Here is a 24313-nt window from a genome sequence, read left to right as displayed (position 1 = left end):
AATTCCAATGCTCTTTTTAAGACTCATTCTACCTTCTCTCCACAGCAGTTGTTGGTAGGATACTAACTTGGTGACTTTGGAATAGGTTTTGCAACATCTAGAGCTAAATGAGAGATAATTTTAGAGGAAGTCCCAATACACCAGCTTTTCTGTGAACTCTATATGCTGCTTGGCATAGAGGTGGCAGCTATAACTGGCACATTTGTAACCCTATATGCAAATAAAATACATATATTGGTCAATCCAATATTGTAGTGGGGAGGAATAAAATGATGAGTTGGGTTTAACGTCATGAATTATCCTGATGTTATAGCAAAAACCCTTTGATGAAAGAGATCTACAAGTAATCCTTTCCCAACCTGATAAGGGCAAATCCCTCTGTTAAGGTACAGAATAATATAGTTGGAAATGACCCCAGAGACCATCAGAGGTCATCTACTACAATCCATAGAGGAAGACCTATGGTTTCTACACCTGTGTCTGGACCTGTGATTTCCTTGGAGGTGGTATTGGTGTTGTTGGTTATGCTTAGATGAGGGAACTCTCTCTACCAATGCAGCATGGCACTTTCTCTTCAATTTCTAATCAGCTAGGGTACTTAAGTGACTTACTTAAGGTCACATTGTGTGGCAGAGGAAGAACTTATACTCAGGTCTTCCTAATTGCAAAGCCCATGCTCTAACTCCTATACCACCATGCCTCTCAGTACAATCATAACTGAACAGAAATCTCCTCTTCCACAAACAGGCACTCATTCTTTGCTTGAAGACCTCTAGAGAGGGAGAACCCACTACCTCCCAAGGCAGCCTATTCCACTTTTGGAAAATTCATTGTTAAGAAGACTTTCCTTACACAAGTAGAAATCTGCCACTTTATAACTTCCATCCATTATTTCAAGTATGATCCTCAGATGCCAAACAGAATAAATCCTCTCTTTTTCACATAATAATCCTTCAAACATTTAGGGAAGGCTGGCAGCTAGTCTGACCCACCTCTCCACCCCATCCCACCCCCGATTTCCAACACATAAATCTTCTCTTCTCTGGGTTGAGCACCCCCAGTTCATTCAACCAATGCTCAGGAAATCTACTCAAGGACCATCAACAGCTTAATTGGTTGCCCTTTTCTGGATAGTCTTCTAGAATTTTCCTATGCTCACTCATGCAGCTTGATTTATTAATAGAATCTGATAGGTAGATCTGAATAGCAAAGCCAAGCACTTCCACTCTTATTATATTGGAATAAAGATCTGAGTAACTGATGGAAAAGCAGAGTTTTACAGCATAGGAACAGAGACTGGATTTGTGATTTTACTGATATAGGGAACTCTTGAGTAGGAAACCCTAGCAATTCAGGTTGGAATCTTCTTTGTAACTTAGAGCTTAGAGAGATTAAGTGACTTACCCAGGGTCACACAGGACCTGAGCCAAGTGTTTATGGCTTTGAGGTTGGATTTTTACATCCTTACCCCTTTGTCTCTTTCTTCTGCATAGACATGGATAATTCTAGCACAGGTCCAGTATACATCTCTAGTTAAATCACAACTTCTCTTATAAGTTAAGTCTGACGGACCAGATGAATGAAATGAAAGACTACTAAAAGTACCAGCTCATGAAATAAATGATCAACCATAATATTAATAATAATAACATACTTTAATTTTTTATTGATTTTATATCACATTTGATTCTGCATATGGTCCACTTTCTATGGAGTGAAACTTTTCTTCCTACAAACACATGGCCTGTGGTTGATCATATGTGCAATATTCCATACCTATAGTCCCCCAACTCTGCAATGAAGGAAGGGAGGAATAGCTTACATTTCTGAAGCTCTTTAAAAACTTTTTTCCTGATATCTAGTGTATCACTAATCTCATTTTATGCTTGAGAAAACAGAGGCTCATAGAGGTAGGATAACTAGCCCATAGTCATGGAACACAGTTCAAACTTGAAACTAGGTCTCCTGCTCTCTTTCTCAGAGTCCTCTTTCTGTACCATACTACTTTTGAACTTTGGGTGATTATGGGAAACAGGAGGGAGGATATTTGCAGAAGACTAGATATAAGCAAATATTATCCATATTTATATAATAAAGTAGATAAGGTCAGTTTTGCAAACCATAGGCCATTGAGTTTTATGTCAGTCAATCTCAGTCAACATTCAATTGATTATTAAATAGATGATGTGTGAATATAGAAAAAGAAATTATTTCTAAGTGCCAGCATGAATTCACTTAAATAAAAATAGTTTAGTAAAAGGAATGTCAAAGATCTATTAGGAGAATGTTGATTCATGTCAACCTAGAGAGAAATCTCTAGGATAAAGCAAGAAGGCTCTAGACTTTGGATGCTCAGATCATGGATCTAGGTCTGCCATCAAGGCCAACTCCCTCCCTTGGCTTATGTGAAAACTAAGACCCGTGAAGGTGAAACGATTTGCTCAAGGTCAAACAGGGAGCTGTTATTAGAAGTGGTATATGAACTCAGGTCCTCTGCCTTTAGAGCCAATGTTCTTTCTATTTCTGTTCAACATTAAAAAAATAAAAAAAAATCAGTGACTTAGATGCATACATGGATGGCATACTTATAAATCTGTGGATGAGTCAGAGATGGGAGGGATTGTTAATATGTTGAGTGGCAAAAACCATATTTTTTTAATACTCTGACAATTTGAAAGGTTGGGGAAACTCACAAGAAGAAAGGTAATGGGAATAAATGTGTATTTGTGTATATACATATGGTTGTGTGTGTATATATATATGTATATATGCATACACATGTGTTGGATATTTTATATGTATGCAATAGGTAACACATATAAAATAATGTAAAATATATGTAATGTTTATGTGTAATATATATGTGGTACATGTAGATATAGTATATTATTGCAGTCGATTTAATTATATTACACACATGTATATATAACATGTTTATGTATGTGTGTATATGCACATATAGACACAGACATATATGTGTGTTATTGTATGCACATGTATATATGTGTGTGTATACATATGTGTGCATGTATTTATGTGTGTGTGCATCTATGTATACACATATACATACACATACACACTCATATATCACCTTCAATAATACCATCAGGTGGAGACCCAGACTGCTTAACACTAATACATGTGAAAAACACCCAATGATTTTGTTTGACTAAATACTCAAAGAGTCATCAGTGTGTCTTAGCTGCCAAAAAAAAAAAATCTCCTAATGCAATTTTAAGATCTATTAACAGAAGTGTAATGTCCAGAACATAAGACATTAGACATAGTCCCACATGACTCCATGATGGTTGGGCAGCATGTGGAATACCGAGTTTATCTGTCAGTGAACATTTTATTTTATTGTTTATTGAGGCCTTTTGTTTTTACATCACATGCATTTCTACATCTATATCTCTCCCCACTTCACCAACTCAGAGTTATGCTATTTAATCAAGATTTAAAAAGTAAGGAGAAATTAAAAAGCTACCCAGTCAGAGCCAGACTAATCCACACATCAGCTCTGCCACAGTCCATTACTCCATGCATGTATAGCCCCAGTCTCACCTCTGTAATGTAGACAGTTGTATTTTAACTCTTTTTGTCCCTAGTTGGTGTCACATTTTGAAGGGGACATTGACAACCTAGAGTATACTTAGAAGAGGGTACCAAGGATGGTGAGGCAGCTCAGTGGCTCAGTGGATAGAACACCAGGCCTGGAGTCGGGAAGACTTGAGTTTAAATCCAGCCCCAGACACTCACTAGCTGTATGACCCTGGGCAAGTCTCTTAACATCTGTTTGCTTAATTTGCTAGAGAATGAAATGGTAAACCACTCCAGCATCTTTGCCAAGAAAACCCCACACAGGTCTTGAAGAGTCAGACATGACTGAATGACAACAACAACCTAGGACAGTAAAACAAAAACCCTCAAAACTATGTCATAACCAGGATAACTGAAAGAACTGGAGATATGTAGCTTAGAAAACAGAAAATTAATGGAGCACGTGAGTAATGCCTTCATTTATTTTATGACTCATCATTGAGAAGACATTCTACATAGCTCCAGAAAGCAAAAATAGAACCAATGGGAAGTCATGAGGAGACATTTTAACAAAAAAGAAAGAATTTTCTAACAATTAGAACAGTTTTTTTTTTAAATGGTATAAGCTATTTTGTGAAATAGAGATCTCACCATCACTGGAAGTGTTCAAACAGATACTAGATAACTACCTACCAGGCACATTGTAGAAGGTATTCCTACACTGGTTGGATTGGATGGTCATGAAGAGTTTTTTCAGCTCCAGGATTCTCTGATTCCCTTTCCTCTTGCGTATAGCTATATCACCTCATCTAGTTCACCCATTTATTGACTTATAACAGAGTTCCAGAATTGTTTTATCACTCTGCCAATTTGTCCCTGGTTTGTACTTTTCCAAGCCAAGCATCTGTGGTCCTTTCTTCATACCCTATACTTGTAAGGTACACCCTAATCACGTCTTAATCACTGAAGTCCTTCTCTCTCTCTTCATAGCCCAGCTTCTCCTTGAAATCTCTCTCCCATTCTACCCACCAATCCTAATTCCAGCTGAACATGATCTTTCTCTCCTTAAACTAACGATGAACCTTTTTACTGATATCTTCTTTGCATTTTATCAGATTTTCCTTAGCATCATTCTTTACATAGTACCATTAACTCTACCATATTATAAATGCCATGAAGGTGGGATTTATGTCGTATCACCAATATTTAACACAATGCCATAACCATAGCAGGTGCTTAGTAAATGTTTGTTGCATTGAATTAAGTTGATTTGGTTTCTAGTCTCAGCCATTCAACCCACTTGGGATTTGCAGGCATCAGAGAACATAGAGTAATGTTGCATTCATGCCTACTGAAGGCAAGCAAAGATGCCTCACTGGCCTGCAGACACATGAGATTATTGGATTTATAGATGGAGAGGCCATTCTTGGAGATTAGTAAGTCCAAACTCCCTCATTTTACAGAGGAGGAAACTGAGGCCTAAGGAAGTATAGCAACAGGTTCAAGGTCACTTGGGGAATAAAAGGAGCAGAGTTGAGATTTGAATCTTGAGCCCCTGTTGCCAAATGCAATCCTTTTCCTAAGCAGGATTCCAAAACAATGAAGCCTGTGTACATAACTGCCAGGTCTGTGATCAATCGCTTCCCTCCCCTTCCCCCAGCCAATATCTCCTTTAGGACTGGAACTTAACCACAGACAGCACTAGCGGTGCCCAGGGGTGATTTCACCCTCTTAAGTTTACCCCAGTTACTAGTAAACCAACACCGTCGCCTGTGTGGAATGATCATTAGATGTCTGTATGCCCCAGTGGATCTAGGAGATCTTATTCCCTGAGGTTCTCTCTTCCTGTCCCTTCTTCGTCACTGGCAGGTCCCACAGGGAACTCTGGCACTTGTGGAAGAGAAAGTGGAGTATGGATGTGAAAAGAAGAAAAAATGGTGATTCTCATGGGCCCCTGGCTTCACAACAATGAGCTCAGTGCATCCCTGGTACCAGCTGCCTCACTCATTGCCAGCCAGGGACTCTCTGGGCTGATCTGGGAGCTGGGAGGGTTGGGGAGGTGGAGGACTCTGGCATTCTTGTTCACAGTGCCTGAAGTCAGGTTTGTCCTTTAGGAAAGCCAGTAGGCAGATTTCAAGCCTGAAGCTTCTAATGCCCCACTCCCCTTTATTCAGTATTTATTTAATTTTAATAATAATAATTAGCTAATATCTATATTTAATATAGATATTAGTATCTATATTAAAATTTGCAAGTAACTTTATATATGTTATCTAATTTGATACTGTGAGGTATGTGATATCTTATTTCTACTGTACAAATGAGGAAAATGAGGCAGATGGAGGTTAAGTGAATTGCCCCAAGTCAATAACTAGTAAGTGTGTGTAGTAGTGTTTGAGCTTGGGTCTTCTGACTCCAAGTCCAGCACTTTCTTATATATGTGTATATGTTGTATCCTCTTATAATCCCCACCCTCAAGAAGCTTGCATTTTTTTTCACTTTAGTTTTTGCAGTCCCAAGGCTTGGAACATAGAAAGGGCTTAATAAATGTTTATTGATTGATTGAATTCTTAACCACTCTAGGACTCAATTTCCTCATGTGTAAAATGAGGGCATTGGACTAGATTACCCCTAAGGTCATTTGTTTCAGCTCTAAAAATCGATGATCTTGCCATTCTAGGTCAAGTTTTCCTAGATGGACTTATTAGTTATCCCTAAGTTCATGAGCTGGGTCTTGAAAATCAATGATTCACAAAGCTCCATGGAGGCAACAGAGGGCTGCAGAAGTAGAATGAGCCCATCTTCTTTCCTTCTCAGCTCTCCCTTTAATTTTCAACTGATGTTGAGAGAGATGCAGTAAGGGAATGGGTTCACCAAAGGTTGCAGTGGTGGCAGCAGTACCTAAGGGAGAATGAACCATACATTCTGAAAGGAGACATGGAGAATGCACAATGAGAAAATGAGTGAGTTCCTAACTGGCAAATTGTGGTCTTGAGAGTAAAGAGGCTAAAAATTCTTTGTAATGGTCTTCATGGGCCATGGTGAGAGGTTCCCACCCCCCCAGACACACACTGCTCACAATAGCGGTTCATTCATGAATAAAATTAATTATTTTCTGAAGCAAAAATTAATCCTATATCTCTCTTCCTGGCTGACTTTTGATCTCTCTACCAAATCTCATCTGAAAACAAAAAAGTTTCTTCCTTCATCTCTCCACCCTCCTGGGCCCCCTCTTCCTTCATGACATGTTCATTTTTTCCCCTTAATTTTAACTTCATGGATTAATTTTCAGACTATTGAGAGGCCATTCAGGGTCATGGATAACACGCTAGGTTCGAAATCAGGAAAGACTTCAGCTGGAATCTTGCCTCTGATACTTTCGTAATTATTGCTATTGTTGTTGAGTCATTTCAGTCACGTCCAACTCTTCGTGACCCCCAGACGTGTAACCACAAGCACGTCACTCAAGCTTGCCAAGCTTCTGTTTCCTACCTATAAAATGGAGATCCTGACACCTGCCATCCTTACCTCACAGGGTCATTGTGATGAGCAAATAAGATAATACATATAAATCACATTGCCAACCTTAAAGTGCTATGTAAGTGTCAGTTATTACTATTATTGAAAGAAGCTAAAACTTCTAACAAGAAAAAGAGAAGAGAGAGTGCATTCTAGACATGGCGACTGACCACAGCAATGTCTATAGAAAGACCATCCAGGGGCAGCTAGGTGGTGCAGTGGATGCAGCACCGACCCTGGAGTCAGGAGGACCTGCGTTCAAATGTGACCTCAGACACTTGACACTTACTAGCTGTGTGACCCTGGGCAAGTCACTTAACTCCATTGCCCAACAAAAACACAACAAGAAAGAAAGAAAGAAAGAAAGAAAGAAAGAAAGAAAGAAAGAAAGAAAGAAAGAAAGACTATCCACTTAGGTAGGGCAGATTTGGAAGGGTGGAAGTCCCCACCAGCCTTGCTGACAGAAGTCACAGATCTTTTCAGGTATTGACATGTTAGATTAGCTACATCACATAGGGAGCCTGAGACTGGAAACACAGTAGTAGATTTCCACCTCAGAAGAAAAGAACTATGTAAATATACTCAAGTATTCATTGAACTCCTATAATTTTTTTCTGGCAATGCTATATTGTTTTATGATTTTATATATATATATGCATATATACACACACACACACACACATACACATACATACATGTGTCTATATTATTTATGTGTATGTATATATGTATATTCTCCTTGGCTAGAACCTAAACTCATGGAGGACCAAGAGACCCTGTCTTCTACTCCTCTTGTGTCCATTCACATTGCCTAGTACAGAACTCTGCACATAAAAGGTACACAATAAATGCTTCTTGACAGACTGAATGTAAGGAAATTATATAAATCAGAGTTCCACTACATTATAGCTTTTAGACATTAGTGATTAGGTGACAAGTGGGGTCTTAAAACAATTCATGGGAGGTAAGTGCTTACATGTATTGCACATTTTTTTTTTGTTTCCTGAGATTTGAAAATGTTATTTCACCTATTTATGGAATTCCCATGCAGAAATTCTCTCCTCCGAGACAGATCAACAACTTGCTTGTAACTTACAGCCTTGGAGAGTTGATAAGTTAAGAGACCTGCCTAAGGTTATCAATCAATAGATGTCACGGATGATGTTTGACCCTTCCAACCTTCTTCTGACCTTATTCTGTCCAGACCCCCAATTCCCTTTATCCACTACCTCACCAAATGTGTGAAAAATGATGTGATTATTTTTTGAAATGGTGTAATAGCTAGGTGGCAGCTAGGAGTCAGAAAGACTCATCTTCCTGAGTTCAAATATGGCACCTGACACTTACTAGCTGTGTGACCCTGGGAAAGTCATTTAACCCTGTTTGCTCCAGTTTCCTCAATATAAAATGGGGGTCATAATAGCACCTACCTCTCAGGATTGTTTGTAAGGATCAAATGAGATAATAGTTGTAAAGCACTTAGTAGAGTACATGGAATGCTATGTAAATGCTAGCTATCATTATCATTATTATTACTGTTTTCAGAAGTAGTCAGGAAAGAATAATTCTGGATTGCAATGGTATCATACAAGTCTTACTATAACCTCGTTCTCAACATCCATACTCTGTAGCTCTGTCTTATAGTTGAGGCTGTTGTATATAAAGAGTTTGGGGACAATTTGATAACTAAATCCTCAATTCAATTCAGTACTTATTCATTAAGCACCCAGTATGTGTCAGGCCCAGTTCTAAGGATACAAAGTCAAAAATGAAAATGGTCCCTGCCTTTGAGGAGTTTACAATGTATTAAGGGTTCCTTATAGATCGAGTCCATGATAGGTTTACATCATATGTAATTCTATTCTATAACCAAGTTGATTATAGAGGTAAGAGGCATCATGCTATGATACATTGAACCTTGGCCCTGGAGTCAGGAAGACCCTGTATTCAGACTCTACCTATAAGACTCACTAGATAGGTGGCCTTGGGTAAACTTTAGCTTCCTCATCTATAAAATGGAGACAATAATATCCATAGTACCTACCTCCCATGATTGTCGTAAGGCTCAAATGAGACAATCTATGTAAAATCCTTTGCAAATTGTAAACCACGATAAAAATGTCAGTTGTTAATATTGTAGCTGTAAACTGCGACTTTTTATGCTCAGCTAAATAGTGAACTGAATTCATGGTTAGACTAAGTGCTACATATTTTTATATGTACCTTGCCATCAGTACCCTCAGGAAATGGTGTCTGGGCTCAGGGTTAGATGCTTAATATCACCATGTATCCTCAGTCATTGCTTTCATCTAAACCCTTACCATAAAAGCAATGGATATCTCTAGTGGAGTTAAGGTAGACTTCGATGGAAAACTCACAAAGGTAGATAGATGAAAGCAGTCGGGGGTTCTGGCTAGTTGCGAAGGCTTTCAGCTCTATGCTCCTTATACTAGAACTTACTTAAATAAGGGATTCCTGGATTTTCTTGTTCTGCTTCTGCTTGCATCCCCTGGGCTTTGTACATTGCTCCTTTCTTTCCACTCCAATCAATGCCTCCTTTGCCAAGCCACAGACCCAGAGCACAAGCCAATGCCTAGCTCATAGCTAGGCAGTTTTACTAGTCTCAAAGTCATATAATTCTGCCCCAAGATGAGTTAAGCTTCTTCCTTCCTTCTCCCAGGTAACCAAACTGTAATCGTTTCACCATTCTTCACAGAATCCTCCTAGCAGAATAATGCCTGTTCTTCCTCTCCCCCTCCCTGCCACCTTTGTTCTCATTCTCTCATTCTCTCTCTCTGCCTCTATCACCCTCCTTCTCTCTGTGTCTCTCTTACCCCCGTCTGTCTCTTTCTGTCTCTGTATCTCTCTCTCTCTCTCTCTCTCTCTCTCTCTCTCTCTCTTTCTCTCCCCCCCCTCCAACTCTGTATCTGTCTCTCTGTCTTTGTCTGTCTGTCTCTGCCTCTGTCACCCTCCTTCTCTCTGTCTCTGTCTCTCTCCCTCTCCCCACCCTGTGTCTGTGTCTCTCTGTGTGTCTCTCTTTGTATCTCTCTCTCTCTCTGTGTGTCTCTGTCTCTCTCTGTCTCTCTCTCTCTCTCTCTCTCTCTCTCTCTCTCTCTCTCTCTCTCTCTCTCTCTCTCTCTTTCCAACAGATGCAATGAACACCTAGGAAATCACTGGGATTTATTCCGGAAAATTTAAATGGCTTTTCATATTTATGTGGATTGTGATCTCTAATTGGAAACGGTGCCTTTCTCTCAGAGTAAGCTGTTTATCCCCAGAAAGCATTTGTTCTCGGGTGAGTTGTGGCCCAGATTTTAAATCAACTGTGAGGTTCCTCCTTCTGTGATGGTTTCCATCTCCCTGTCTGCTTCCTCATCTTTCCCACTCCCAGGGGTACCCCTCAGGCTTCTTCTGAGCTCTCTTGCCTTCTCTGCCTTCATATTCTCTCCACAGTAACCTCATCTGTTCCCACAACTTCATCTGCTTGTGCACCAGCATCTCCCAGGGCTACCCTCCCACCTCTAACCCCTCTCTTGTGTCTATAGCATCCTCTCCTAAGTCTCCTCACCAGCCAAAATCTGCTGGGGGCAGATTCCTTCTCCCATAAGCTCTCTCTATTCCCTTGCCCTGATAGCCCTTGTTCTCCTCTCCAGCTCCCTGACATATGGCATTATCGAGTCCTTGACTTAGCTTTCCTCTCTCCACTCCCATCCAGGCTCCTGCAATGTCTTAACTTGCTTCCTAGTATATCTCCAGATATTCTTCTTTCTTAAGGAATATCCCTCTTCTTGCTATCTCTTTGCCTGGTTGACAAGATTTCCAAAAGATAATGTGCTACAGTAGGAGTCCTGGATTTTGAGTCAAAGGACCTTGGTTCAAGATCTGCCATCATCTTGTCTGTGTGACTTTGGACCATCTCTTTCAACCTCTATTTCCTCATCTGTAAAAGGAGGGGTTTAAAAAGTTTGAGAAATAATTTCTGGGTAATTAGTCATTTTATTAATAATTCTAGCATTTTTTAATAAAAGGTCAGTGGCACTCTTGAATGACAAAGATAATTATGGCAGTGGGCTCATGGGTTATATGCTTGGAAAAGGGGTGTTGCTGAGGGTGGCAATCAGCTCTGATTGGTTAACAATTAATGAGAGGTGGACTATACTAAAAGAAATGAGATAACTTCAATGAGGGGCTGAGAGTGACATCATGTCACTCTTGGATAAGGAGACTATCTTTATACACAGACTTGGGCAATCTAGATAAAGAATCTTAATCCTTCACCTAAACCCCAGCTAGCTGGGTGGAGCAGCAATACCCAGAATGAGGAGAATGTTAATCCCATCTTCCATCAGCCCTGTCCTAGAGAGACTGGACAAGGAAACAGTAGAGGGGAAAAAAAAACAAACAACTGGGGGTCTTCCCAATTTTGATAATTGGCTATTAATAAGAGAGAAATAATTTCTTTCAAAACTAAATGACCTCTAACATCCCTTCTGGCTCTGCATCCTTGACCCTATGTCAGCATCTCCCTATACTCTCTAATTGCAAATGTCCTTGACCAATAACCTTCCTTAGTCAAAACCAGCTCCATTTATAACCCATCATCCTCATGGTTTTTAGTTTCTATGCTTTTTGTTTGCTTCTCCCAGACTGCATCCTTACCTGGATTGTTCTGTCCTATTTTTGTGATTCTTTTCCTGTTATGGTCACTTTTCCCATAAAGACTTCTAGCTCACTAACAAATGCTTCTTTTTCAGAAAGAGATGGAAAGGGAGGCAGTGATGACTTGGGGCCAATTCCCTGGATTGACTAAGCACTAACCTTGCATTCCTCTCAACTGCAATATTATATCTATCATTCTGTATGGTTTCAGCCTCTTCCCATCTCTAAATTTTAATTTATTCTTTCCTAGTTTTAAGTGTTTCATCGTAGTGGGCTGGATTTTTTCCCCTCTCATGATTGTCTCTCTATTAAAACCTTAATAAAAAAAGAAATTAAAAAAAAAAGACTGCTCATTACTTTGATTTGTAGCAAAGGGAGAATGGAACATTACCGCCAGAGTGTTTCGAGAAACCATATTTACATTTGCATCAGCTCAATTTAGGTGCCTGATTAGGTTGCGTGTTATGATGAAGATGCACTTACCAGTTGAAGGGAAGTGTCATGGTCTAGAGTAACGAGCACGAGACTGCAAGTCTGGAGACCTGAGCGCTATTTCTGGCTGCAGCTCTGGGGGGGTTCTCTGACCTTGAAGAAAAGTCCACTTTAATTCTCTGGGCCTTGGTTTTTCCATCCACTCCATAAGGCTTGTTTTGTGAGATGCCAGTCACTTAGCAACCATTTCTTGAGGTTCTGCCACGAGCAGAGTATAAGCCTACTGGGTGCTGGAGCAGATGGTGGAAATAAGACCATATCTGATCCCTTACAAAATAAGAGTATGCTGGGTAACCAGGAGATGAGTTCATGCCTGCTGAATTCTTGGATCAAAGGGTTAGGGATCTAGGTGGGCTTGTGAGAAGTTGGTGGGTAGAAATTTGAAAACCTGCTATATAATTGAGCCCAAAAGCCCCAGACCACTTAACTGAAGGGCGTGTTGACCTCAAGGTACACATCCTAATGAAGTGAATTTCATTCTATCCTGGGAAATGTGCATCTGGGACACAACAGTTGCCCTTGAAGCACTTGGAGTGAGAGGGCCAGCACCTTTTAATAAGCAGCAACTTCGATGGACAAGAATGGGAACTGAAGCAGCCTAATATATTGGCATCCCTCCTGCTCCTTCCGGTAGCTTCTCAGAGCTGTGACAAGTGATATGTCTGCTCCAGAGAGGGAGTGAACAGTCCAAAGACATAGATTCACCATTAGTGGAGAACTGAGTCTGGGGACTGGGTAGAATTTAAATGTTAAATCTTAGCCTGGATGGACTTACCCAGCGCAGCCTTTTGTGGGCAGTGGTACAGAGGAGGGGCAGATACTTGGGAACAGGGGATATTGAAAAACATATATAGATTTAGGATTTAGAATGCAAAATATATACAAGTATATATGTGTGCATGTGTATATATATATATGTATATATACACATACACACATACACATATGTGTATACATACATATATGTGTGTACCTGTACATATATTTATGTGTATGTATATATACACACATATATATATTTGGACATGATCGATTAGTTTTTTGTTTAACTATCTATATTTTTTTCCAGTGAAGATGGGTAAGAGGGAAAAAAGGTATATTACTGTCCACTGAAAAATTCATAAATCAATCAGAGGAAGGGAAGGGGAAATGAGGGAAAGGAAGGAGAGAGAAGGGAAAAGAGAAGGGCGTCATGGAAGAGTCTATGGATTTCTATGATTGAATGTAGGATTTAAAGAGGAATTTTATCATTGATTTTTTTTTTAAGGATACTTTGTGCCTAGTCCATGATGGGCCCAGAAACACCAACAGTGTATTAGCTTTCCCAGTCTTGTGTAAGCACAAAAGTAAAGGCAGATACATTGGGTAATAAGCACCAGTTCCCACCACCCTCCACCTCTTGCCACTGTTAATAGCCAAAGGCTGCCTGATGGCTCTAAAGCTACTCTGCCTCTAAGTAGCAATCAGGGGACCTTTGGGTTTTGTTTTCAAAACTCTTGAAGCTTCTGGCAGTTCACTAAACAACACGTGTTTTGTTCAATCAGTGAGGAAGGAACGCCAGTCTCACTCTTCTATTGTGTGTGAGTGGCCGCCAAGTGTCTGATTTTCATCCACATAGTCCACTTGATTAGCTTCTTTTCCCTACACTGTTGTGTGATATCAAGGCAGGGCATGTTGATTCGATCTGATCACGTCCTCTTTACATTTTTTTTTGGGGGGGTGGTGGTGGTAGTGTTGGGAATTCTATAATCTAATAAATGAGAGGTACATCTGCTGTAAAGTAGCTAGCTCTACCAAGGCCCAGACATGAAGTCATACAACACTTTCTGAAGTATTCTACTCTGTCCACTTTCCCCCTTATGAGATCTGACAATACATTTTCTGGGGAAAAGGGGGAGAAACTAGGGGCTGATTCTACAGTATTTTAGTGTTCCTTTGGGAGTGAGTGGTTTTTAGTCCACACCAAGTAACTCAGTTCCAGATGGAGCCAAACACCCAAATGACTATGTTAGGTAAGAACAGACTTAAGTAGGAACAAAGACAAAACAAATAATTTTTTTGCTGAGAGAGTACTCAGACAGCTTCAGTAGTTACCCAGAGTCACATCAGTTTCCTTAATGATGGAAATTTCAATTCCCAGAATACTACTGAGGCAGCGCTACATAAATGTTACCTTTTCCATCTTCAAAAGGCTTCACCTCCTACCCCCACATCACATTGATGCTGTTCTGTCAGAAGAAGAAGGCAAGGCTTCTTAGACTCTTCACTGTACAGTGACTGACCCCAGATGCACAACATGGTACCAAGACAGCTTGTCACTTTAAATGATCCAAAAGCTGCTATGATCCGATAGATGGATTAAGTGTACAGATGTGATTATGGACCATCCCCCAAGGCCAGCTCTAAGCTACTGCCTTGTCACTAGGCTACCAGGGATGAGAACTGCCAGAAAGGTTGTGTGGGTGGGTCAGGACAGGAGGAGAAGGAGGAAATTCCACTGAAGAGAAAAGGGGAACCAAATGGTGGGGATGGGAAGTTCCATCACATCCTCCAGCTTTTGCTTTGTTAATTGTCTTACACAGTAAATGGGTTTCTAAAGGTTGAGTGTGAGGTAGAATTGTGTGGTCATAGCTTATTTTTAAATGCAATCAAAGAAGACTCAAAGAAAGAAATTCTATGATGAACATGGTGAATCTTTCAGTTAAAGAAGGAGTCTTATAAAACAGAAAATTGTTCACTACTGTATCTTTTGGATGTGCGGAGGAAAATCAAGAGTTTCATGTATCTAGCTAACTTAAAGTGGGGGAGGGGGGTTTATCATACTGTTTAGATGCCTGCTTACTCTATTTTACTTGCATAAAATAGGAAGACCCAGTTGTCTTTGAAGGGAATTTGGTCTTTAGACTGGGAAGTATTTAAATAATGAATCAACAACTTCAATTAATCCCTATCCCCATCCAGAACAGCCTTTTGGAGGAGGAGATATAAAATAGTAGGTACCTGGGAACAGAGGGCATCTATATGGTACAGTAAATAGAGATCAGGGACTGACATCAGGAAGACTCATCTTTCTGAGTTCAAATCTGGCCCCAAACATTTACTAGTTGTGTGACCCTGGGCAAGCCACTTGACCCTGTTTGCCTCAGTTTCCTCATCTATAAAATGAGCTAGAGAATAAAATGGCAAACCACTCCAGTATCTTTGCCAAGAAAACCCCAAATGAGGTCATGAAGAGTCAGACAAGACTGAACAACCACCTGGGAACTGGGATTTTGAAATTCATAAAATAAGCAAAATTCCTTCTCTGTAACTGAGTCAATCAATCAATCAAGTAACCAAAATGCATTCATTAAGAACCTACTATGTGCCAGGCATCATGCTAGGTTGTAGGCTGAATGGGATTTGGGAACACTAGAAGCAGAGAGAGGCTTGGAAGAATACCATGCCAGGCGTGCATATGGACTACAAAGATGGAGATCTTGGCAAACTTGCTTCTCTGTACCTCTGACCTAGTTGGGTATCAGCCAAACACATATTTAGCTTTCTCTCTTAATGTGGTATGAGAGTGGGCATTCTAAGCAACTTATGAGTGGCCCTCTAAAGCAAACATTTGGCCACCATTTTAAAAAAAATTGTTTTGAAATATTCCTGTGCTACATACTGCTGTCCTCAGCTCTCATGGCCCTTGGTAAGCAAAACAACTCACGCAGATGTTTTAAAGTCATCAAAAATCTCCCAAGATAAAATGGGAAAGGGGGAGGGAGGAGGATAAGGTGAAGGAGTCATGGAGAAAAACAGAGAGAGAGAGAGAAAGTGTTCAAGGGAAGATCTGTGCATTGTCTATGCTTTTTGAAGTAACCTGAATGATGCTGTGGCACATCTGGTCCAGACCTGGGTGTGGACAAGCACTGGCCCAGTCATCCTGGGAACATGTGACTTTAAAAGAAGAGCCAGGCAGGTCTCATATTTGACCTTCAGCTCTGACATTCTAAGAGATCAATGGTAGAGAGAAAACTGCTAACTCCAGAAAGTGCAACTTTGTCAGGGGGGAGGACAGGTGCCCTTCTGTCCCCTGCAGAGCTCGGCTGGTTCTCTGAAACAGGAGGTTGGGCTGCCCTTCTCCTTATTTGCATGTGTAAGTGATTACCACTCATAAAAAGATTCAACCCATTAGTTAAAACCTGGCCCCCGCATTTGACTCTGACCTCCTGCTGCATCCTGGGCTCCATGCTGACTCCATACCGCATGATTTGTCTTCAGTTTATAAGCAGCATGGCCTATAAATAGAAACTCTTTTGCCAAGTTCCTCAGGAGACATCAGCAGGTTTTTCTTTTCTTTTTTTTTTTTTAAAGAAAACACAACAAAAATATAGTAGGTATATTCTTATTGCTTCATGTGTACTCCTGCTCCTGCTTTCACCTCTTGCTCACCCTGAGGGTATTCAGAACCAGGGCGTGGCTGGCTTTTGCTGTAGGTCTGGGTAATGGAGGGGCTAGCCCATGTCAACTAGTCAATGATGCTGAGTTCTTATTGGATAAAGACTTCTTTTCGACCCTTTCCTCAACTGATAAATGGTCAAAGGATATGAACAGGCAGTTTTCAAGTAAAGAAATTAAAGCTACCTATAGTCATATGGAAAAAAAATAATGCTCTAAATCACTATTGATTAGAGAAATGCAAATCAAAACAACTCTGAGGTACCACATCACACCTATCGATTGGCTAACATGACAAAACAGGAAAATGATTAATGTTGGAGAAGATGTGGGAAAATTATTGGTAGAGTTGTGAACTGATCCAACCATTTTGGAAAGCAATTTGGAACTATGCCCAAAGGGCTATAAAAATGTGCATACCCTTTGACCCAGCAATAGCACTTCTAGGGCTGTATCCCAAAGAGATCATAAAAATGGGAAAAGGACACACATGTACAAAAATATTTATACCAGCTCTTTCTGTGGTGGCAAAGAATTGGAAATTGAGGGGATGCCCATCAATTGGAGAATGGCTGAACAAGTTGTGATATATGAATACAATGGAATACTATTGTGCTATAAAAAGTGATGTGCAAACAGACTTCAGAAAAACCTGGAAAGACTTTTGTGGACTGATGCTGAGTGAAATGAGCAGAACCAGGAGAAGGTTGTACACAGTAGCAGCCATGTTGTGCTATGACTAACTTTGACGGACTTAGCTCTTTTCAGCAATGCAAGGATCTAAGACATCTCCAAAAGTCTCATGATAGAAAATGCTATCCACATCCAGAGAAAGAACTATGGAGTTTGAATGCAGATTGAAGCATACTATTTGCTCTTTTTTTTTTTTTCCCATTCTGTTTTGTTTCTTCTTTCTTATGGTTCCTCCTTTTGGCTCTAATTTTTCTTTACAACATGACTAATGTGAAGATATGTTTAATAGGAATGTATATGTAGAGCCTATATCAAATTGCATGCTGCCTTGGGGAGGGAGGCGGAGAAAACTTAAAACACAAAAGCTTATAGAAGTGATTGTTGAAAACTAAAAATAAATTAATTAAAAAAAAAAGACGACTTCTCTCACCTGTAAATTCTGTACCTGGTGGTGAAACCTTGACGGTACCGTTCCATGAAGTCAGCATACTCCTGAGCACGGTGAAATGGGCCCCGGTCAGTGAGCAACCAGTCCAAAGGGGGCTGACCAGCCAGAGAGGCATGTTGCTCAGGGGTTACAACAGCAGCAGCAGCAGCAGCAGCAGCAAGGGCAGTGGTGGCATAGATCCAGCTGGGAAGACATAGTGCCAGCAGCGTCGCCCATGGGATCGCCAGCCGAAGCCCTTTAAACCGAACGCCGCACTGCCACCTCATGCTTCTCCTGGGCGGTTGGCTTCTTCATTCTCTCGCTACACTCTCCCCGTCAGCACTGCTCTTCCAGGGCCCCGGGAACTAGAAGGGTACAGAGAGATGATGTCAGCACAGTGACCCTTCCATCAGTCCTCATGGCAATAGACATCTTCCCCACCACCCACAGGTACTCAACTGAAACCCTGAATTGGGCAGAGCCCACTTTGGGAGCCCCTTTCCTGACTCATTATCATTTTTAAAATATTAACTTTCACTATGAATTATGTTTTTAAATATTTTCCCCATGAGGAAATTGAGGCACAAAATGGTAAAAGGCAATACTGGCTTCATGTTAATTAACAATGTGAAACACGGACAAATCATCCTTCTCTCTAGGGACCAACAGTTAGGAAGACCTTGACTCTACCACATGGTAAATGGCTGAGGAAATTATCACTTCACCAAGGATGACAATTTCAGATGTTCTGGGCATGCCCCAGTCTCTAAATAAATCACATGAGCCATACCCAGGAGCTGTAAGATGCCAATATCTGGGAGCCAGCTGTAACCTCCCCCAACATATTTCAAGATATAAGGAAAGGGATAGTTTTAGATTCAGGCAAAAGTGGGATAGTGTCATGGAAGCAGCAAACATGAGCTTGGACAGACGTTGGATTGTAGTGGAGGGTGGAAGGGCCTGGCCTGCCATGGTTCATAGGGTCATGAAGAGTCAGACAGGACTGAATGACTAAAAAAAAAAAATAATAATAACAAAAGGTGGGAAGGCAATCAGTCACCTGGGCACTGTGTAAGCCTGTTTCAGTGCCTGAACTTTCATCACTGGCAAATCATCGCTTTGAGGTTAACATTTTTAAAATTAAAAAAAAAAAAAAGCAAATCTTTTCTGAATTACCATATTAAAATGCTACCTTAGTTTGAATTAGTTTGTTAGATACTTTCCTACTATTGGGTGGCTGGAATTCTTTGAAAGAATGGGAATTCCTAAATAAATATTATTTTGATTTACCTCTTGACTTGTATAACCAACGGAAGGAATTTGGCCAGTCACTTATTGGGTAAGGGTGGGTGGGTGGGGTTTACAAATAGAATACTAAGTAATCAGAACAAGAGGAAGGCTTCTAGCATGTTGGGTTGATCATATATGGAGGGTTTTTTGAAATATTCTGGTGCCACCTCCTCCATGGAGCCTTTGCTGACACCCTAAGTTGTCTGAACTGTCTCCTGCACTCTCTGCCCTCAATTTTCTTTGTATTATGCATATCTGTGTACCTGTAGTATCTCACCAGTAAAAAGTAGGCTTCTTGAGGATAGGATTTCATTCCTCCCCAGACTGTACTCTAGACCAGGGCTTCTTACACTTTTTCCACTCAAGATCCCTTTAACATTTCTTAAACTATGGATCTCGACTCCATGGGGTCTTTCTCCAATATCCCAGAAACCTCTTCATTCTGGAAGTTTTGCTCAAGTGCTGAAACACAGACCTTCCAAGTACCCTCCACCCCCAAATTTTCCCTTTAATTGGGTGACTCCTCCTAGAATTTCTATTTAAGAAGGTTGCCTAGGCAAGCCATGTTTTAATTTTTCTACAGGTTGTACCCCAGACTTTCTCTACCATTCCCCCCATTTCCCAGTGTGGGCTACCTACCCCATTTTCATTTTTCTTTTATGTACTGATTTCTTCCATTAGAACGTAATCTACCTGAGGGCAAGGGCGGTCTTTCTTTCTGTTTGCATTTGCATACTCCATGCTTAGCACGATTCTTGGCACACAATAATTGCTTAATAAATGCTCATTGACCATTTCATGTTAGTCATTGTGTCCCCAGAACCCAGCACAGTGCCAGGCATAGAATAGCACCCGAAAAAATATTTATTGAATTGAACTGGATTGGATTGAATTGAACTGAATTAAAAGGTTGAGAAGGTAGAGAAAGACTGCATTGGTAAAAGGGTAAGCCTATGCTGATGAAATCACCAATCTACCAAAATGCACTAAAAGAAGCATCTATCAAGGACTTTGGGAGGAGTAATAAGGCATAGGTTAAAGTGTTTTAATGACTTTTTTTGGAAGAAACAGATCACATAAAACTCAATGGAATCATATTATTATTTCTCAGTAATGATACTTATTCAACAACATACTGAATGTAAGAAGACCAGTTTCAGGGAGAAATGGTTTCGATTGTCAAGCTAAATTCACTGAGCACAGCAAGAATGCTGCATTCAGCACTGGCTGCCCCTCAGAAGGAGAGGGAAAAAAACAAACAAAAAACTGGCCTTGGAATAATATATTTTCCACTTCATCAGTTTTTCTCTGGAGCTGAAGACAGTTTGACTAAAAATCTCTTCATAAGACAGATAAGTTTCAAATCTATTTTAAAAGTTTTTGTAAAAACCTTTCACTAGGAGAAAAGGACCATCTGTACAAAAATGTTTATAGTGACATTATTTGTGATAACAAAAAGCTAGAAACAAACCACGTGCCCAAGAACTGGGCAATGGCTAAACATTACAGTCCCAGAATTGAATGGAGGCAGTGCATTCCATTACTCCTGTAAGGTAGGAGGAAAATGGAGAATTCCCATGAATATGAGAAGACCTATGAGAACTGAGACTGATGGTCCCCAGAAAGGAAAAATCCTGGACTTTCACACATGGCCAAATCTCTGGATTTCGCCTGAGGCTACTGGCCTTTTGTTATCGCCTTTGCCCAATCTCCCAATTCTGTTACCCTTAACCTATCCTAGCCCTCCATTGTCTTACCTCCCTATGGCCCCTGGCCACTTCCCAAGGTTAATCCTATCTAGGCTCCATTCTCCCCACCCCCATCCCTCAACCTCCCCTTCTGGCCACTCCCATCCAGATCTTCCTTAGACCCCTCCTCCATCACCCCAAACTACCTGGCCACTCCTAGATCTCTCCCACAGTCTTCTGTATAAAAAGTCCATCTTATCTTCATTAAAATGCTCAGATTCTTAAAATCTAGCCAATAGCTCACTAATGTTCAGACTCCTTAAGAATCTGCCCAATATAGCGAATCTTTAATAAACTTTGTTCTTTGACTGAAAGAAGGCTTGGATCGAATTCATTTGGGCAGGACCCGTGTGTTGTGATTTTGGGGTCCCAGCACCCCTAAACCCCAAAACCTCAACAAGACCGAGTGAAGATAACAATACCAAAAGAAAAATATACAAAATGGCTTTAAGTATATCAGATTGCATATATGAAGATATATGCAATAAAATGTACATATTATATGTGTGTATACATACATGTGTATATATGTATACAATGCACATATATATGTTTGAATTGAACTGAACAGTTGAGAAGGCAACACACACCTCTGTGTGTATACACATATGTATATATCCAGAGTATTTATGTAAAATCAATGTGAAATAGCTACAAAACTCTGCTTACATAGACTAGTCAATGTTGGTACCATACTGTCCATGTTAAAGGACACATCCCTCTTTTCTGTTAAGAGACAAAAATCTAACAGGATTTTGTTTTTTTTTTTTGGTGGGGGGGGAATGTATTTTGTAAGAGTTTATTGGAGTATTTGTTGTGAAGTGTAACTCATGTAGGAACAAAATATTTTAATAAGCTTTCTCCCCTCCACTCCTCCCCCACCCCCCTAAGCAATTGTTAGAACTTATTTCTTTTCCTTTTTAAAAAGAGCAAATCTAGGGGTTGAAGGGCATAGAACTCAGGTTTTATGTAGCTGCTCATATCCACTTATTCTCAGCAAGTATTTATGCTGTTTGTTCCTCTTGTAAACCTTTTATTTTATGAGGCTGAAGAAATTGTGAGTAAATGTTAATCTCTTTATGATATATGCATATTGTTAACAAACAGAGCAGAACAATTAGGAGGGACTGGGCCTTTCTTTACATTTCTAGTCCCCAAACTGATGGTTTCATTAAGTGAACTTTTATGTGCCTAGGTATAGTTAGCATGTGAAAAGGTTGGCTGACCTTGGTTTCTAGATTTGAAATGCTAAATATGACAAATTCAAGCTCACCTGAGGAAATCCAAAGAATTTCAATTTCTAATGGCAACTAATGACCTTAATCGAGGCTGCATCTCTTTACTCCAACAAATAAGCAATTAGCTTGGTAACAGGAGGGTAAATAAAATCGTAATTAATGAATTTGTCTGGGAGATGAATTTATTAGCAGCATTTGATCTTTACTGATGATCTATGCAATATTAAGTTTACTGCCACAACTTTGTAAATGCAGGTACTGAGGTATAAAAATAGTCATCTGTAGCCATTCAAGGGGGCAGCGAGGTGGTACAGTGGATAGAGCAGCAGGCCTGGTGTCAGGAAGACCTGAGTTCAAATCTGGCCTCTGACACTTACAAGCTGTGTGACCCTGGGCAAGTCACTTAACCCTGTCTGCTTTAGTTTCCTCATCTGTAAAATGGTCTGGAAAAGGAAATTGCAAACCACTCTAGTATCTTTGCCAAGAAAACTCCAAATGGCGTCACAAAGAGTTGGACAGAACTGAAAAAAAAAACAAAAAACGATTGAACAACAACAAGAAGTCATTCAAGAAGTTCCTGCCCTTCTCATACATATTAGAGTCACAAAGACAACTGTCCTGAAGATAATTTATCCAGGTGGTGGATTTTCTTCAGTCCATAATTAGGCTCTTGTTCTCTTGGCCTCTGTTTTTGCTTAGATGAGGATTGGAATGAATGAATGAACGAATGAAAAAGAATTTTCATAACTTTCTCTGTGCCAAATGCTATGCTAAACAGTGTACATGCAAACAAAAAAGCAAAAACAGTCTTTGCTTTCAAGGAATTTACATTCTAATGGGGAAGACCATACACATAGAGAGCGGCAGCCAGGGAGGAGCATCTTGGTTCATAAAGTTATAGTGATGGCAAATAGAGTGACAAAAGAATAGACTGTCCGGGGGGGAAAAATCAATCCACACTTAAGAAAGCTGGATAATTGAACTTTAGGTCCAGAAAAAAGCAACAACTGCTGCCAATATACCTTAGAAGGGCAGCAGTCTCTTTCTCATGGATCAATTATAGGCAGTCAATGCATGAAAACTAGGAGCAAGAGGGCTTCTTTGTAGTTGTTAGAGGATTGGCCCTCTACACAGCTCTTGGAGAGAGCCAGGTGGGACCTCTAAGGTGGCAAAGAGACAATTAAGAGAGTCTGGTACTTCTGGGTGGTTTTCTCTCCCTGTGTGTCAGTATATTTTCCTTTTATTTTGTACGTGCCTGGGAACTCTTCTGGGTTGAGGTATGATGGTGAGCTGCCAATGTCTTGAGTATGAAAACAGGTTTTTTTTCAATGATAAATCAGTTTCAAAAAGTCAGCACTGGTTAACTATCTGACATCTTCTGAATTGTTCTCAACGTATTCTTTTGTACGTACCTGAGTCAGAAGTCATAGGAGCCTAGAATAATGATTGGAGGAAAAGTGAGGCAGGGAAAAGGTAGGAGGGGGAGAAGATGATAGGAGGAGAAGAGAAACAGGGAAGTGTGAATGAATGGCAACCTACTTCGGGATTTTTGAGATACAAATTGTAGAATACTTGGTAAGGGGGAGAAGGGAAAGATTAACAATTTATTCAGGAGAGTCACAGTCATGGAAGATCAGTGTACTCATTTTCAGGAACAGGGAAAAAGAAAAGTCCTAATGCCCAAGAAGTGAGGCAGTATACTTCTCTGGGAGGTGTTAAGAGGCTGTCTGCTGCCATAGGAAGCCTGGCACCAAGCTACTCACTACAGAGATAAAGAGAAGTAAAAACAGAATCCCCGCCTTCAAAGAGCTTACATTCTAACAGAGGAGATGACATACAAATAACTTTGTAGACACTTGATACATACCTAGAAGATGGAAGATACTCTCAGAGGGAAGGCACTAACCATGGATGGGGACTCAAAAGACCTCCTCCAGAAAATAGGATATGAGCTGAGTCTTGGAAGGAAGCCAGGAAAGCCAGGAGGCAGAGATAGGGGAGAGCACTGTAGGCACGGGGCACAGCCAGTGAAAAAGTATGGAGTTGGGAGGTGGAATGTTGTATCCAAGGAACCAGAAGGCCGCTGTCACTGAATTCTAGACCATATGGAGGGGAGTAAAGTGTAAAGAAGATTGGAAAGGTAGGGAGGGGCCAGATTGCAAAGGGTTTTCAGTGCCAAACAGATCTTGGAGGCAACAGGATGACACTAGAGTTTATTGAGGGGTGTGTGTGTGTGTGTGTGTGTGTGTGTGTGTGTGTGTGTGTGTGTG

The 24313-nt window shown here is 40.4% G+C and overlaps 1 protein-coding gene across 1 annotated transcript in view; it reads right to left on the bottom strand.

Annotated features, from left to right (window-relative positions):
- The window catches only part of BRINP2 (BMP/retinoic acid inducible neural specific 2), a 141119-nt gene that overhangs the window by 51097 nt on the left and 65709 nt on the right, over window positions 1-24313 (bottom strand). Inside the window, exon 2 of the mRNA XM_027868350.1 lies at window positions 17771-18132. Within this exon, the coding sequence (XP_027724151.1) occupies window positions 17771-18054 (284 nt within the window). The 5' untranslated portion in view covers window positions 18055-18132. The remainder of the gene's footprint in view (window positions 1-17770; window positions 18133-24313) is intronic.

This window comes from Vombatus ursinus, unplaced genomic scaffold, assembly GCF_900497805.2.
Source record: "Vombatus ursinus unplaced genomic scaffold, bare-nosed wombat genome assembly UNPS02014789.1, whole genome shotgun sequence".
In the NCBI taxonomy this organism is placed as follows: Eukaryota; Metazoa; Chordata; class Mammalia; order Diprotodontia; family Vombatidae; genus Vombatus; species Vombatus ursinus.
This window is presented reverse-complemented; position numbering and strand designations above follow the sequence as displayed.